At 27.8% G+C, this 16292-nt stretch overlaps 2 protein-coding genes across 3 annotated transcripts in view; one reads left to right on the forward strand and one right to left on the reverse strand.

Annotated features, from left to right (window-relative positions):
- Nucleotides 1–11571: 11571 nt before the first annotated feature.
- On the reverse strand, nucleotides 11572–13036 carry LOC132946269 (succinate dehydrogenase assembly factor 3, mitochondrial). Of its 2 annotated transcripts, none has more exons than XM_061016173.1 (3): nucleotides 12857–13036; nucleotides 12158–12346; nucleotides 11572–12080 (listed from the first exon to the last, which is right to left on the reverse strand). In XM_061016173.1, exons 2-3 carry the CDS (start codon nucleotides 12332–12334, stop codon nucleotides 11889–11891), a joined length of 369 nt encoding a protein of 122 aa, XP_060872156.1. In that variant the 5' UTR covers nucleotides 12335–12346; nucleotides 12857–13036; the 3' UTR covers nucleotides 11572–11888. The 2 variants fall into 2 exon arrangements, with proteins under 2 accessions (XP_060872156.1, XP_060872157.1); XM_061016174.1 differs by having other exon boundaries at nucleotides 12894–13033.
- A 241-nt stretch (nucleotides 13037–13277) lies between these two features.
- The window catches only part of LOC132946268 (A-kinase anchor protein 200-like), a 38116-nt gene continuing 35101 nt past the window's right edge, over nucleotides 13278–16292 (forward strand). The window contains exon 1 of the mRNA XM_061016172.1: nucleotides 13278–13617. The gene's annotated coding sequence lies outside the window, so the exon portion shown is untranslated. The remainder of the gene's footprint in view (nucleotides 13618–16292) is intronic.

The following is a 16292-nucleotide window of genomic DNA, read 5'->3' on the forward strand; positions in this document are numbered from 1 at the left end:
ATATTTTTACGCAAAATGACAATTTAGTCAAAGTCAAACTGTCAAAGAGTCGTCACCAGGAACAAATTACCAATTGTCTGTGTAGGGCAGGGGATGGTTTTGAGGGATCAAACACCAATAAATACATTGAAGTAAAACTTCTTTACAGCAGGTAGTCACAAAAAAATGACAGATTTTTTCCGACAGATTTTTTATCGGATTTGGTACGGCATAAAATTAAAATAAGACAGACATTGGTATGTTAACAGTGCATTTTGTCCGACTACATATTTCAATCAACTTAACCTAACTACCACAGTGTGTGTATAGGATGAAGCAATGATAATATTAATTACCTATGTTTATCTTATTTATTCATTATACAATAAAATATGTTGTAAACATTTTTATAATTTTAATTTATCAGTTTATCGGTATTCAAATTATAAATACTTTGAGTTTAAATCCACAACCTACTTATAAGTCGATAACATCTAACCGTAGATAGGTGTTTATAGTTTCATGGTAAAATTAGCTTAAAATGTATTTATCTATATGCTTTTAAAATGTCATTATATATAGCACATAATAATGTACAAAATACCGAACATTTTCAAGACCATACTAATAATTTATAATTTTTTTTTAAATATAATTTTGTCAAAATTTGGACTTTATATCTATATAAAAAAAGTTTTGCGTACCTATGTATTTTTGATATTTTTAGGTTGGTTTAACAACGTATGAGGAACTTTGTATTACATTTTCAATCTTTCTTCTCACAAACAAAAATGTTATCAAACATAAATTTAAAAAGACTAAAAAAAAAGTAGAGCATATTAAATAAGTAGCACACAACGACTAACGAGCCAAAATACTCGTATATTAAATATTATCATGTCTAGAAAATGCTATTATAAATACTTGGTGAAAAACTCACCTTTGATATTCGGGGTACATACTTGGAATAAGTTCCCTAAAAATATTATTTTTAAATTAATTTTCTTAATAATTAAAGGTTTCCTTTTTTATTATAGTATTACACGGGTTTAATTGTCTGTCTTAAATCCTTCAGCTTTATAAGCCATAGTATTATAAACAAAGTTATTCAATATCAAAAGTTGACATCATCATGCAAGGAACAAAATAAAAATAGCATCGATGTTCCTAAATTTTGGATATGACTGCTAATAGCGGATATAAAAGTAACCAACTATTGTATCTACTCAGCTCTCCGACGTTTATTACTTTACTTTATCGACTATCCGTCCTTTTAACCGAAATTTGATTGAGTTATTAATCGTTCATATAATTCATAATAAAACATTTTTATCGGCTTAATATATGTAACTCGTGCTTTAGTAAATGTCAGTATAAATAACTTTTTATAATGATCAAGGGAGACAAATTGCCGCGAGCTCGCCCATATCCGCCCTCGTTCGTGTATTATGACGGCGGCGTGTTCGCTTCAAACTATATTACGTAGTAGCCAGTAGGTATACTTACTACAATGTGGAACTTTATTATATAATATATAATCTTAACATCAAAATACGGTATAATCCGTTAATGTGTTTCAAGGTGTTTGGTAATTAAAACGTTAGTTTATTATGACGGTTTTTTTTTTTTGTTTTTTGTGTTTAGTATATCACTGTATTAAAAACATATAAATCGGTATAGTATAGTATAATATTATATATTATGTTTTAATAAAATAATATCTATATGACTATATAATATGACCTAATACAATATAACATATATATATATATATATAAATATTTGATCTTATATAGAAGCAAAACAATATTATTATTGATAAAATCAATGTCAGTACCTAGCTATAATGAATAGTTCCAGAATCCTAAGCTAGAGTTTAGATTTTAGATCTACGTTCCATCGTACTAACAATTATGAAAAATCAGCGCACTATACTATCAAACTTGCTTTGAAACTTAGAATCATCAATCATCATCATTTTCGTCTAGTATATAATATAATATTGAATATCCTGTACTGCAGACTACAATATTATATCCATAGAAATCACATCTTATAGTAAATACATTATATTATATTGATTCGGTTATGGTAGACGCGTAATTATGTACCTTATTACCTACCTCTAGCCTTAAATAATAATTTATAATAATATTCGAATATGAAATTTATATTAAATGAACAGGGTGTTACCACTGGGTATCTTCCCTAATCTAACTACTCATACCATATTTTACCTTTCATATATCAAACCTACTTATTATACAAAAAGCATGTATAGATTGTAGATTTCTTCAAATAAATAAAAAAAAAAAAAAATATTAAATGAGATATTATTGCTCATATAACTATGGTAAAAACCTACTAATTATTTCCTGAGATTTGTATTAGACTTGTAATAGTATAAATACTGTAATATAAGTACTCATATCGTTGTTTCGACGGTACTATTATAAAATGATTGTCCCTCCATTATACACCGAATTAATATTCAATATCATACAATAATAATTTCTTACGTATTGCAGCCTATAGTCTATAGTCTATACTTAGTAATGCGTGGTGGCCGTGGTTAATATAAAATATAGTTAATAGTATTATAATATTATTATACTATTATAGATCCCTACTTAACTCTTACTTCCGATCTTCTAAAATGAACTTTTTTTAATAGGTAGGTAGGTACATATTAAAACATTTAACGATATAATTTATTTCACCAGTGAATAGAAATAATAGCATAACATTATAAAATAAAACACCTATAATTGTATAACTTATAACTATAGTTATAGAAATTTAACCTTAAAAAAATTCGTTAAATAATTTACATTTTTGTATAGGTATAAGCGTAACTATTTATATCTCACCAAACTGTATTATTCACTATATTAGCATTTTTAATTTTAATAAATTACTATTGAAACTATCAGGCGTCACAGTGCCATATTACACCTATAAATAATTGTTTGTGAACACCGTTTGCTTGATAAAGAAACACCCAATCTAAAGTCATAGTTAAAAAAATCTTAAACACGATATAGGAGACACGATTTTCTGTATCATATCGTTTAAGTTTTTTTGAAATATCATTAATATAAAAAAGTTATGTAAGTTCGAAAAATACAAAAAATAACGGATTTCAAATAAGAAAAATATAATGCTTCAACACAACAAATTTATTGTCTTCCTTGTGTTTCAAAACTGTGGTTTTCATTATTTAGGTATAGCGCCGAACCTATTCCACCTATACTAATAAACTTATTACGAGCATTAACGAATTAAAAAGTTAAAGTTAAGTTAAGAAGTTAATTTAATTTTAAAATTTTAACTTAACTAGTTACTTTTTGATTTTCATTAACTTAACTGTTAACTTACTAAATTTCTTTTTTAATTAACGTGTAATTAACGAATTAATTTTTCATTTTAAGAAGTAAGTTAAGTTAATTTATTTTGTTTTTAATTTTATTATATTTCACTATTTCAGTCTATTTCGTTTTTATTTCAAAAATTATTTACCGTGAATTGTTTAGAGTTAAAAACATATATCATTCGAATCTAACTTATATGGAAGTACATAAACATTAAACACTGTAGTCTATAATTTAGTTTTGGGTTGGAAAAATATTAAGTACACTAGCGTTGTATAAACGAATTAACTTTTTTTTAACTTAATAAAAAGTTAACAAAAAACGTGCATTAACTTTTAACTTAACCGAGTTAACTTGTAGTGAAATTAACTTTTAACTGTTAACTTTTTGTTATTGGTGCATATTAACGTAACTTAACTGAGTTAAAAAAAAATCATTATCTTGCCCAGCCTTGATTACGAAAGGCTATAAAAACCAGGAAAGTTATATAGAGGAATCACAAAAAATGGAAAGTAATATAAGAAAATAATACTAGGGAACAATAATTCGTAAAATTAAAATCAGGAAAATATAATTTGTACGGAAATAATTAACAGCAACATTAATTCGTAGTTGTTTTTTTTTCACGAAAAAACAATAATATTGTCTATATTATATCGTAATTACATTTCAAACAACAATGGTACTGACTATAGACACGCTGTACCATTTGGCAGTTACTTTGAAATTAGTTTGAAACAATATTTAAAAAATACCTATTATAAAAGATTTTAAATGTAAATTATTGTAAAATAGGTTAATAAAATTGCCTATAGAAAGCCCCTTAAAAAGCGGTTCTGTAGCGGTACCTAAATGAATACAACAATAATGGCTACCGGTGTATTTTTTGATCAATTAAAAAATATATAATATTATTATCAAAAATTCGAAATAATACAACACAACTTTTTTTTTATCTTTATGTACAAATAATTTTCATGTGGAACGTTATTTTTATTTTAGATTTCAAGCGGAGGAATGAATGTATTGATTTTACAATGTGTGTTTATTTAAAAAAAATTTTTTATTTGTGTCTATTATCACCTTTTAGCCAGTAAAAATACTTAGATTTTCTTCAACAGTATCTTTTCAGATAGCATTAAATAGGTTTTTGACAAAATCGATTTAGGTTTTTGGTGTATTTCTAAAACAAATGATCGTACATACATGCAATTTTCACTGAATGTTTATAATATTATCATTTTCTATACACCATACAATTTTCAAAATATTTTGATTTGTGTTGATCTATTTACGGACCTTTTCGGTTTCAATTTTTTTAGTGTTTTTTCTACGATTGTAAATACAATTTTATTTGTTGGGTGAAAAAGCTTGAAAATTCAATACAAGGATATTAATATATTGTTACAATGACATTTAAAAAATATTAAAACTCCATAGTTCAAATTTTTTTATAAACATTTAAGGTTCAACCTTTGACAAAAGGCGTAAAAATCACGAAAATGAGCAAATTATTTTGAGTTAGAAATTCCTAAAAAATGTTCTTTTTAAATCTAAGATTTAAAAATATAATACAAGATTCCTTAAAAGGGTGTCTAAAAAAACAATGTCTATAAGAAAGTCAAATTACATTTTTATGAGCGTTTGAAGTTCAAATGTTTACAACATTAAATATTCACTCGATTTCTCATGTAGCGATTTACTTATTTTGTTTTATTCTAAATATTGTGATTTGTCTTGAGCTTTTTACGGATAATTTAAAATTTCGATATTTTTAGTTTTTTTTTCTATAAATATCAATAAAATTTTATTTGTTTGGCCAAAAAGCATCAACATTTAATACAATACATATTGTTTAAATAGCAGTTGAAAAATATTAAAAATACAAAGGTACGGTTTTTTTTAAGCATTTAAATTTCGATTTTTGCCAACATTTATCAAATTTAAAATTTAAAAATGATTTTTTAGTTAAAAGTATATAAAATGTTCAACTTTTATAGCTAAACAATAAAACTTACAAGATTTCACGTAATAAGGTTAATCTGTAACCAAAAATCTCAAAAATATAAAAACACAATTTTTTTTATAATTATTTTATGTTCAAATTTGGAGGAAATTACATATTAAATAACCAAGAATAACGGTTTTAGTTATTTTATTGTAATTTTATAATATTAATTCAACTTACCGGCTACCGTATTAATAATAAGTTATAACAATATAAATATAATATAAAATATCCACACTGACTAACTGTCACCGCTCAGAAACGTTTTTCGTATACAATGATATTAGGTACCATCATTGAATTCAAATTTAATACCATACATTATACAGTGACCCACTTGTAACCTACTGTACAGCAGAGCAACGTCCACTTTTCCACCGGCCACCTTTTATTTGCATTGAATTAGTTTTAAGACCTGTAGCAAACAAATCTAAAAATTCCCGTTTTGTTCGCAAATTTACAATTGAATAGTTTGCTTATAAAAAAGTTAGATCTGAATAGTTTTGTTCAGATAAAACAACATTTTTGGCAAAAGCGTATAAATAACTGGTTTATTATTAATAAGCCTGCAACAATGTAATGGTACAATAGGAGAATCTATTTTCACCATTATATACCTATAGTACCTATAAAAAAACGGGTTTTGAAAAAAAAAACCATCAAGGTGAAATACTATTTTTATTCGATTAGTGATTTACGACTGACCTACTATCATCTAATAATTATTTCTTGTAAATTTACAATTATGTTTATCAATCTCTGAAGTTCATAACTACCTATAGTAATATTATAGTATTACAAAAAAAATTTTCTTTCAAATACATACTTACTTAAAATCAATTCCGTAATAACAATTAATTGATCATATAAATGGAAGGGGCCCACAATATAAATATACAATACAATAATAATCATGATAATAATTAATTCAACGTATTTTTTTAAAACGAAAATGTCATGTACCTATATATATGTATGTAGAATATTATAATATTAAATATAGTTAAGTATCTATTTATGTTGAGAAGGGGCTTGGAATATGTAGTCAATTGAAATCCTTAACAAATCGACAAGATTTTAGTATTTTGTATTTAAAATAATCTTTAAGAACAATATAAAACAATCGTCTCTTGCATTATACGAGTAGGTAGGTAAGCTGTATGGGCTGCTTACGAGTTGATTCCCGGGTACCTGTTTACCTGCACTGATGATAGTGATGATACCGTTGAGTTTATTCCCGGGTCATTAAGATATACATCTTGATTCCCTAGTTATTATATATAATTTTCATTATTTAGTCAAATATTCAGCCTATTAGCCTAACCAAAGAAACACCATGAGGAGGCTATCTTGGCTGTCTGACAAGTTTCTCAAAAATGTTGTTCTTTTTAGTTTTTTTATACTTTGAAAACCATTCGATTTTTTGTTAAAAAATTATTAGTAAAAAAATTTAGTAGGTAAAAAATTATTATAAAAAATTCAGTCATTTGTTAAAAATGTAAAACACATTGTTTTTAAAAATTAGTATCTGGTAATGATATTACCAGTATACCGTGACATATAATGACCCGGCAATCAACTCGTACATACCTAATAATGACCCGGGAATCAACTAATACATAAAGTAGGTCTCGGGAATCAACTCACCTACTGCGGCTGTATGGGTCGTTTGTTCTTATGAATAGTCCTACCTTTGTCCATTATTGGATAGCAATAATGGCATAGACCAGTGATTCCCAACGTGGGCGCTACCGCCCCCTTGTGGGCATTTTTTATTTTGAAGGGGGCGTTTTTATGAGGGGGGCGCTAAAGGGGGCGCTCATCTATCATTTAAATTTTTTTTGTTTATAACTGATTGTAATGAAATGTATAACTACGTAGAATAAAATACCTAATGTAATCAACACAATTATGTAGGTATAATATTTATAGACACTTAAATAATATCAAAAAAATTATCTTGACAGGTACTTGACGTTATTATCGGAGTTATCGTATAGATTCCGATTAGCGGCTAATGATTAGCCGATTCCGACAATGTTATGTGGAGATTTAAGACTAATGCTGACATCTATTGAACCAGATATCATTTCGTTAGCAGGAAAACATCAACCTCATGGCAGTCATTAGTCACATAAGTATTTTTTGTATTATAATTTTATATTAGCGAATTCGAAATCAAATTATATAATTATTAATTATTAGTAGGTATTTAAATTTAAAATTAACTAAATTGTAGCGTTAAAATGTTAATGATATTTTGTCTTAAATTAAATAGCTTATTAAAAAATAAAACGTTTATCATTTTAAAAAATTGATTGGGGAAGGGGGGGCGGTGTGTGATTTTAAAAATCTAAAAGGGGCGTTGAGTAAAAAAAGGTTGGGAAACACTGGCATAGACGCACAGTAGGTACCTAAATTGGTATATAATATACCTGTATAGATACCAATATACCTACATAATATTAATATACCTATACCTATATATTTTACGTACGTTTATTGGCTACATTAATAATATATGGCCGTGCATAGACTACTAGCCAGTAGATACCCATATTAATATTATATTTTAAAATATTATAATACCTTCTAGGTAGGTACCTATATAATACATTATTATGAACTTATAACACAATAGGTAGGTAACCTACTATCACAGAGATGTAAAAATACTAGATAGACGACTTCCTATTCCTACTCTATTTATATAACTGTGGGTACCAGCTAGTGTACCAGTCACCGTAAAACGGTATGAATAGGATTGTGATAATGTGGTGTATAATCGACATGTCTAAATATTTGAAAAAAATGTAATGTGCAGGTACAGAAAATATTAATATTATTAAACGTAATGTCAATTTTTTTTTTTAATATAGGTAACAAAAATTTGGTACTTACATAAGTGGTTAGGTAACGCACTAACACTTTGCTGTGCATTGTCTTGAGAGTCACTGCTGTTGTAGCCTGTAATGTATATTGTGTTAAATTTGAGTTCAATATATTATATAATTGTATACGAAAAACGATTCTAAACGAATACGATCTATCAGCCTATAGTATTACTAAGTAAATTGTATGATATTATTGTCATTAAAGTTATTTATTTTACTAGGTATTAGGCATTAGTACCTACTACAGTAGGTTAAATTAATTGCATTTGAAAATGTCATTGTGTTATATGGTAATGAAAATACTTAAGTTAAATTAAGTTAAGACTTTAAGATAGCACACGATCGATAAGTTAGTATAAAAAAAAATATTAACTTAACTCAGTTTAAAAAAAGTTAATCTATTTTTCTTAATTAGTATGTGGATGGTGGATCACATAAAGAGTGACCGCATTACTAATACCAACCTTTGGTACCTATACTGTATAGGTACAATATAATAATGTAGGTAGGTACTCTAAACGTTTCAAGTACCCACAAATAATATTTTCAAATTAAAACAAAATAACTAATATAAATATTCTTGGTTTTATTTTATAATTTTGTCTAAATTTGAACATAAAATGTCTGTAAAAAGTGACAGTTTATATAGGTATTTTTTAGATTTTTTGGTTAAAATTTAAACTCTTACAGTAATCCATTAATCAAACAACTATCCTCCATCTCACTTAGCGGTAATGTATGTAGAAGACTCAAAAGACAGTGGCCTAAAGACCCCACTCAAGTAAAAAAAAAATTATAATAATAATAATAGATAAAAAAAATAGGTTATACTTAAAAAGTATCTGGTCAGGTGTCACTGCTGAATGCTTGACCATAAACGCTACCTCCTGTTATAAACCTTGTATCCAATTTACCCATTGTTCTAATTGTATTGTATAGATTGTAAATAAAAGATTTTTTGGTAACAGTTATGAGAATCTTTGCTTTAAATTTTCATTCTTAAGCTATATAAATTGAAAATTTTATAGTTAATTAACTGAAAAATAATTTGAACATTTTCGAGATTTTTGATAAATTTTGTACATATAAATGTGTAATTGTTTAATATTTATAAATACTTTTTTTTTTTATTATTTAAAGCCTCTAGTATAAACTATGATACCTCGACAATTACATAATAAAAACAAAACAAAATTAGGGTTAACATATCATATTAAATTCTTATATACTATCTATATGACTATATAATGAAGCCAGCCTCCAGTATAAAGGTGATTATCATTTTAATAGCTATTTCAAATTTTGTGTTTAAGATGGAGTAAAGATTGAGAGGAATATTTAGAGATATAAGATTGTTAAATATAATTTGTCTTTTAAGCCGGAGGGCAGGACAGTTAAATAAAATATGAGGAAGGTCACAGATATATTATAAATACTTATAAAAAAATTTATGGAAGCCTATGGATCTTTAATATTTATCGACTGCTATTATAACTATTTATAAGGAACCTTGTATTACATTTTCAACCTTTTTGGCCCAACAAATACTATTTTGACATTTACAGAATCAAAAATTAAATAACTCAAAACGAATCAAAATATTTTTAAAATCTTACTTGTATAGAAAATGATAAAATAAACATTTGAGGACAATTTCAAGTACCTACGGTTAATAGTTTTTGAGTAACAACAAAATAAGAAAATACTTGTATGAAAATTTGTTAGTTTACCAACAAATGTTAGTTTAAATCCATTAAAATAACTTATAATTCAAATAATTTCATATTTTATAATATAGCACTATTCCCAAATATAGGTAGTGAAAATAGTCAATAAGGCTTTCCTACTGAAATATCTACTATAAATAAATACCCATATCAAGTAAATGAACAATATTTAAATATTTTATGTTTAAAAACTCTTAAATCTAAACTATAAAATCTTAATTCTAAAAAAACTTAACACATTTAGAAAAAAAATATTATTATAAGTAGGTAGCTATGGTAGGTTAAAAATGATTATGTACTATTGTTATACATATTTTAAAACTTTTTTCTTCAAAGATCCTCAATAAAATATTGTGATATATTATTACCTAGTAACTATATTGTTTTATTTACATATAACTTTGATTTATTTTAAGAAAATTAAATGGTTAAGGTAATAGATATTTTTATAATTATAATAATAAATTTGATCATCACATATTAGTAGATTGTATTGAACACTTTTAATACACCTAGGGGCTAGGTTAAAACAATTTGAATGACTTAAAGTATCATACAACAATGAATGCATTCTAAACATTTTTGGTAGATTATAATTTTTAAAAATAAAAACAGCAATCCTAGTTTGATAAAAATCACCACATAATAATATATGGACCCAACATACACATCAAATTTATATTACCTAAAAAATTGGAACCAAGTTAATATATAAAATGTAGACTTCACAAAAATTTGGGGCATAGTTTATAATATTGATATTTTTATTACTACAAGTTACTGTAAAGTTTACAATTGTCCATTTGTGTTTCAAAATAAAATTAGTGAGATGAACTTAAATGATCAGTCATATTAAACTTATGGATGTAGCATTGTATAAATTCTGTTAGGAAACATAGCTGATACCATCACAACATCACTAATCAGCATTTATTTATTATTTTTACTTTCGTTTAAATATTAGTTATTTAAATATTTTTAATATCAACGGCATTGTTAACTAGCTAAAAGTAATATCTAACTAACAATTAAATACATTTCATACTAGTTTTCAATGATTATACAACAAAATAAAATAATATTTATTTGGTTAGTTTCAGTTTTATATTATACATGTTATACAACAACTTGCATCTATGAAAACATATCAAATAGTTCAACCCAAATACCCAATGTAGGAATTTATTAATAGTATGAGTATCAGCAGCCTTTCATTTTTGTTTGTTTGAACATATTACACTGTGAATTATAAATTGGTCTTAAAATTAATTTTAAATAGTTAAGAAATAACTAGACTGTCATCATCCAATCACTTAAAATACTGCCTAGAAGATTAGTCTATGAAGTATAATAATTTTAATTTAATTGATTGAATATTATACTAGAACATACTATCAATGTTTATTAACATATTATATAAATAAATAATTTGTAAGACATTAAAATTGACAATAAAAAAATAATATTTTCAAAAGATCATTAATTGTTCTAGATATAACATTTAATCTTTACAATATGTGAGTGTGCAAGAACAAAGTTCTTAATTACACATCAAAAAGTTTTATTTGAGTAATCTAATAAATTGAAAACAATTAAAATCATTTCTTGTTATTTAATCACCCATAATTATACAAGATACTTTTTGATTAAAAGAGAACCATTTACATTAGAATATTTTTTATTTTTAATTGAGATAAATACAATTAATTTATACATTATAATATGTATATTGTATGTTAAAAGTATATTGTGCTTATATAATTTGATTATTCAACACATTAAAAAAATACATGCAGTAACAACAATATTCTATTTAAAACTAACAAAGTTACACAGTAGTAACATAAATATATATTTCTATAGGTGTTAGGTACATATTATATTAGGTATATAATATAGTCTAATTAAATTATTTTGAAAGCTCAGATTCAATAGTTTTGTCCACGGTTCCAGTTGTTTCCTTGAATAAATTATAAAGTTGTACAATTTGATCATCTGTGAAAGAGTCTAATACACCATCATCTTTATCAATATTTTTACCAAAACCAATATTTGATTTTGCATTCTTTAAAAGCTGCTCTGATAGTGTCAATGTGTATTTCTAAGTGGAAAATAATTATATAAATTATTTCAATGTTATTAAAAACCAATTTAATTAATTAATATATTTATACATACACTCCATTCCAGCATGAATATTTGAGTTTCTTTAGGATTACAGTTTTTATGTCTACGGAATTCATCACGCACATATGCTTGACCTAGTTCTTGTAATTCATTTGGTAAGCCTCGGTGCAGCCTTAAAATAGTTTTATACAATAAACGAACTCTTTGTACATGATTTAGACCAGACATCACATAGCATGTCTAAAAAAAAATATGTGTTAAAAATTCATATAACTAATTGTACAATAGTAATTACAAATGTAACTTGGGCAAATATATATAATAATAATAAAATATATTATATTATATCATATTTATTGTTAATACCTATTAATTATCGCCAATAGTTTATTTTACAAGGATTGCATTTCAAATTGACATATTTATACTATACAATAATTAATAACATTTATTTTGTGTTAAATAAATGCATAAGGTTAAATACCTAACCTACAAGGTTTTTTAATATAGTTGCCATTAAAATATAAAAGAAATCAATTTTATGGGAAATAAATTAGGTACCTTATATCGTTCTAATTTTTGCAGCAATGTTTATAAATTCAAATTTAGTCCCTTCAGACAGAAAGCATTTGAAATTCGAATTTATTAATATTATAAGGAAGAGGAAAGATTAACCATTAGAAATCAGCATTTAAATATGGACAAACAGAACAGTTATGTAAATACAATTGTGGCAATTTTAATACTTACATGTATACTCTATTACTCTGAAGATGTGGTGACTTACTTATTATTTAACTCTATTTTCTTTATAGTTTATTCCTTAATTAACGGCTAGTACTTTTAGACTTGGTTTATTTAAAAAAGTCGAAAATTGGATTAACATTTTACACATCTTGATGCAATACTGCAGAATCAAATCTTATCATCGTTATCGATGTTCTTCAAAACAGAAAAATTGTGATAAGTGATAACTGATAAGAACCACAGCAAATTCTGCGTCGCGAGCCAGTGTGGGTCCGTGCCAGAGATATTTATATGATGGGCAATCGTGCGTCGACCACACCCTAAGTTGGCACCATTGTTGGCGGCGTGGGTAATAGACCACTGTGATTGGCTGGTCGGTCGCGCGGCTACGGCTGAACGGCAAACGGCAAAACCGATTCCTAGCCGCTCCGGCAGATCGTCGTTGTTTTCGATGCTTCACGTACACTGACCGTGGATCGCTGATATAATATATATTCGTTATTTATTTAATTTTGTCTTTTTCTTCACATTATAATATATAGACATTTATATTGTATACAAAATATTACGCATTTATACTTACGTACGTAACATATTTATTCATCTCGTTCATAAAAAAATTAATTTTTTTGATCGCCGGATTAAAATATCGAACCTTCTCGTTCGGCTGACCATTTTAATACGATTCAGTGTTTTTTTGGGTAGTGATTTACGCGGTGTTCAAGTCTTCAGACAACGCCGCCACCACCGTCTCCTATTGTCAAGTGAGTGGTTTTTATTTTATTAGTTATTATTATTACATTTCTATTCGCTACACATTTCATTGCTATGCCGCAGTTACACAACACTGTTCCCGTAGCGTTTTTATTTTTTGCTCTACCTTGCCCCCGTGGTAGCCATTGTCGGCGGGTTCTTTAGCACCTGCCCTTTCCCCAACGAGACCAGAAACAAAACGGACAAAAACCTCGCCGGGTATTTCATTCACACATGCACACTCACCGGCTTAGCCCACCGTTCAAGTCTCGACGGTCCCCTCGGTCTGCGTAGTACCTATTTCCTTTTCGCTACCGTCGTCGTTTTCGATAATTTCCACGCCCTTATTTGTGATTTTAGTGGTTTTTTTTTTTCGAAGTTTCGAACCTTGCCCCTTCCTCGTTGGGCGTTGTTTTGTTGGCATGGTCGATTCGGAAAATGTTCTTGACGAACTATGGCTTTCCAAAGATTATTTTTTTTTTAATCAATTTGAATAATATATTAGTCTGCGGGGCGGAATAGGAACTTATAATATTAAATATTATTATGCATTATTGTTTGTTTAAATACAAACTTTTGTGTACGCTTTATAATAATTATTCTATTGCTTGTACTCCAAGTGTATCTAACGTTGAAACGAATTGCTTTGCTCTATTGTTTCAAGAAATACGCGTGTTCGTATATAGTAAAAGACAAAGCAAACTACGTTTAAATAATGTGTTGTGTGTTGCTCTTGTAAAGTACAATCTTTATTTATTTCTACAATATTAGTATTGTAATAAATAGTCCGCATATAGAAAATGATAAATACCTAGGTAATTGTTCTTATTATATTATATTAATAAATGGAGCCTGATACCCATCAGTAATTCTTGAAAATTATATGAAATTGTACCAAAATGCTTAAATCAGATACCTACGTAATTTGTTCTTGTTGGAATAACATTAAGTGTTGGGTAGCTACCTCGTTTATTATTTTTTTTGTGTCTGTAGGTACTGTTCAGTGACCTCAGGTGATTTCCGGATTTGTTAATATTTTGTTCACGAACTTCCGTTAAATAAATGAAAAATAAATTTACTATTTTTACGCATAACCCGAAATGATAATGTTGAAAGCTAAATCGTAAATTATTTTGTGTATTAACTATTAAATGATTTTACTGTATGTTACAATTGTATTGTTAAGTCAGCATTTTTCTGTATGATACGTACCTATAACAAGTTAATATATTCAATGTAAAAAAAAATCGTGTTAATCAAATTACATATTATTATCATTCATGAACATACCAAACTCATTACAATATATTCGATAGGTCAGAGGTGTCGATATAAATAATTTTGCCACAAGTCCGTATTGTAGCATGAGAGATAATGTGTAAAAGAATGTGTATGTAGTTTTTCTTATGCCTCAGCAGATTCTTTACATTATAGTATTATACTTTATATCACACTATTACACTAATATAGTAATATTATATCGAAATAAAAACCGTATAGGTATATTTCTCGTGTTCGCAATCGTTTTTTAGAAACCGTAAACGCAGTAAAGGAAGATTAGATTTATTAGAAGAGATGCAATTTCACGTTTCGCTTGAAAGACATGTCGTCGTGGACCATGGTATCCTATTTCGATGGCGTTCACATATTAAACATTTCGTCAACCTAATGATCCAAAGCGAATCGGTGTACAAATTAACTTGGCCTAATCGATATTTTCGTAAATAGATTCCAAAACCAAATTGTTTTGTGTTACGCAACGTTGGTATTCCTCCCGAACCTATAACTATATTATTCTAGTTTCCTAATTCCGAGCGACGTCGTTACCTATCCTAATTGCCCCATAATTGTTCGGTCGGTAATCACAATCGTGTGTACTATTATGTTTTATAAAAAAAAAACCAACAGATTTAAAAGTTGTCTTGAACCATTTCATTTTTCTCATATTTAGCCATATAGGTAAAATATAATATAATTCTTATTAGACTTGTATAGTTTTATCGTAACGACCTCGTCGACGTCGGTTTTTGATAATATTATATCGGTTTTAACATATATATTCAATATTGTTATTATTGTCAACTCAAAATAATTGCATGTTCTGTTTGGGGACGACAGACCGACCTCGTGTACCTGTAGTTTTCCGGTCGTCCTTTCCTTGTGGACAGCAGGTATATATTTTTGGATGCGGGCGTCCGTGTGGCGTGTACCCAGTTAGTCTGTATTCCCCGTCGTGTGTCACTCATAATATTATGTTATATTTGATAAGTGATAACCGATATGCCCATAGATTTTGCTAGGACAAATAAAATATAATAATTCCTTTATCTTCTCACTTCTCAGTGAGAGGAGCAGCGGTAGCGGCAACAACAACAGCCACCGCCGCGCCGTGACCCGACCCCTCTGCCTTCTCCTCCATGCGTGCCTGTATAGTATAATAGTTGTCCATGAACACGTTTTCGAACCCCTGTCCGTTATAATGGTACTCTATAACACAATAATCGGGATGCGAACTCGGCCGAGACCGTGAAGACAACGCGAGGCGCGCGCGCACGGTTCACCGGTTCTGCGTCGTCGTCGTCGGCGATACCCGTCCCCCGACCATCTGCAGCTGCTAGCCTGTTACTCGGACACCACCACCGCTGCACGGCATATTATTATATATTATTCTATAATATACTTTACT

Source organism: Metopolophium dirhodum, chromosome 6, assembly GCF_019925205.1.
Source record: "Metopolophium dirhodum isolate CAU chromosome 6, ASM1992520v1, whole genome shotgun sequence".
NCBI lineage: Eukaryota > Metazoa > Arthropoda > Insecta > Hemiptera > Aphididae > Metopolophium > Metopolophium dirhodum.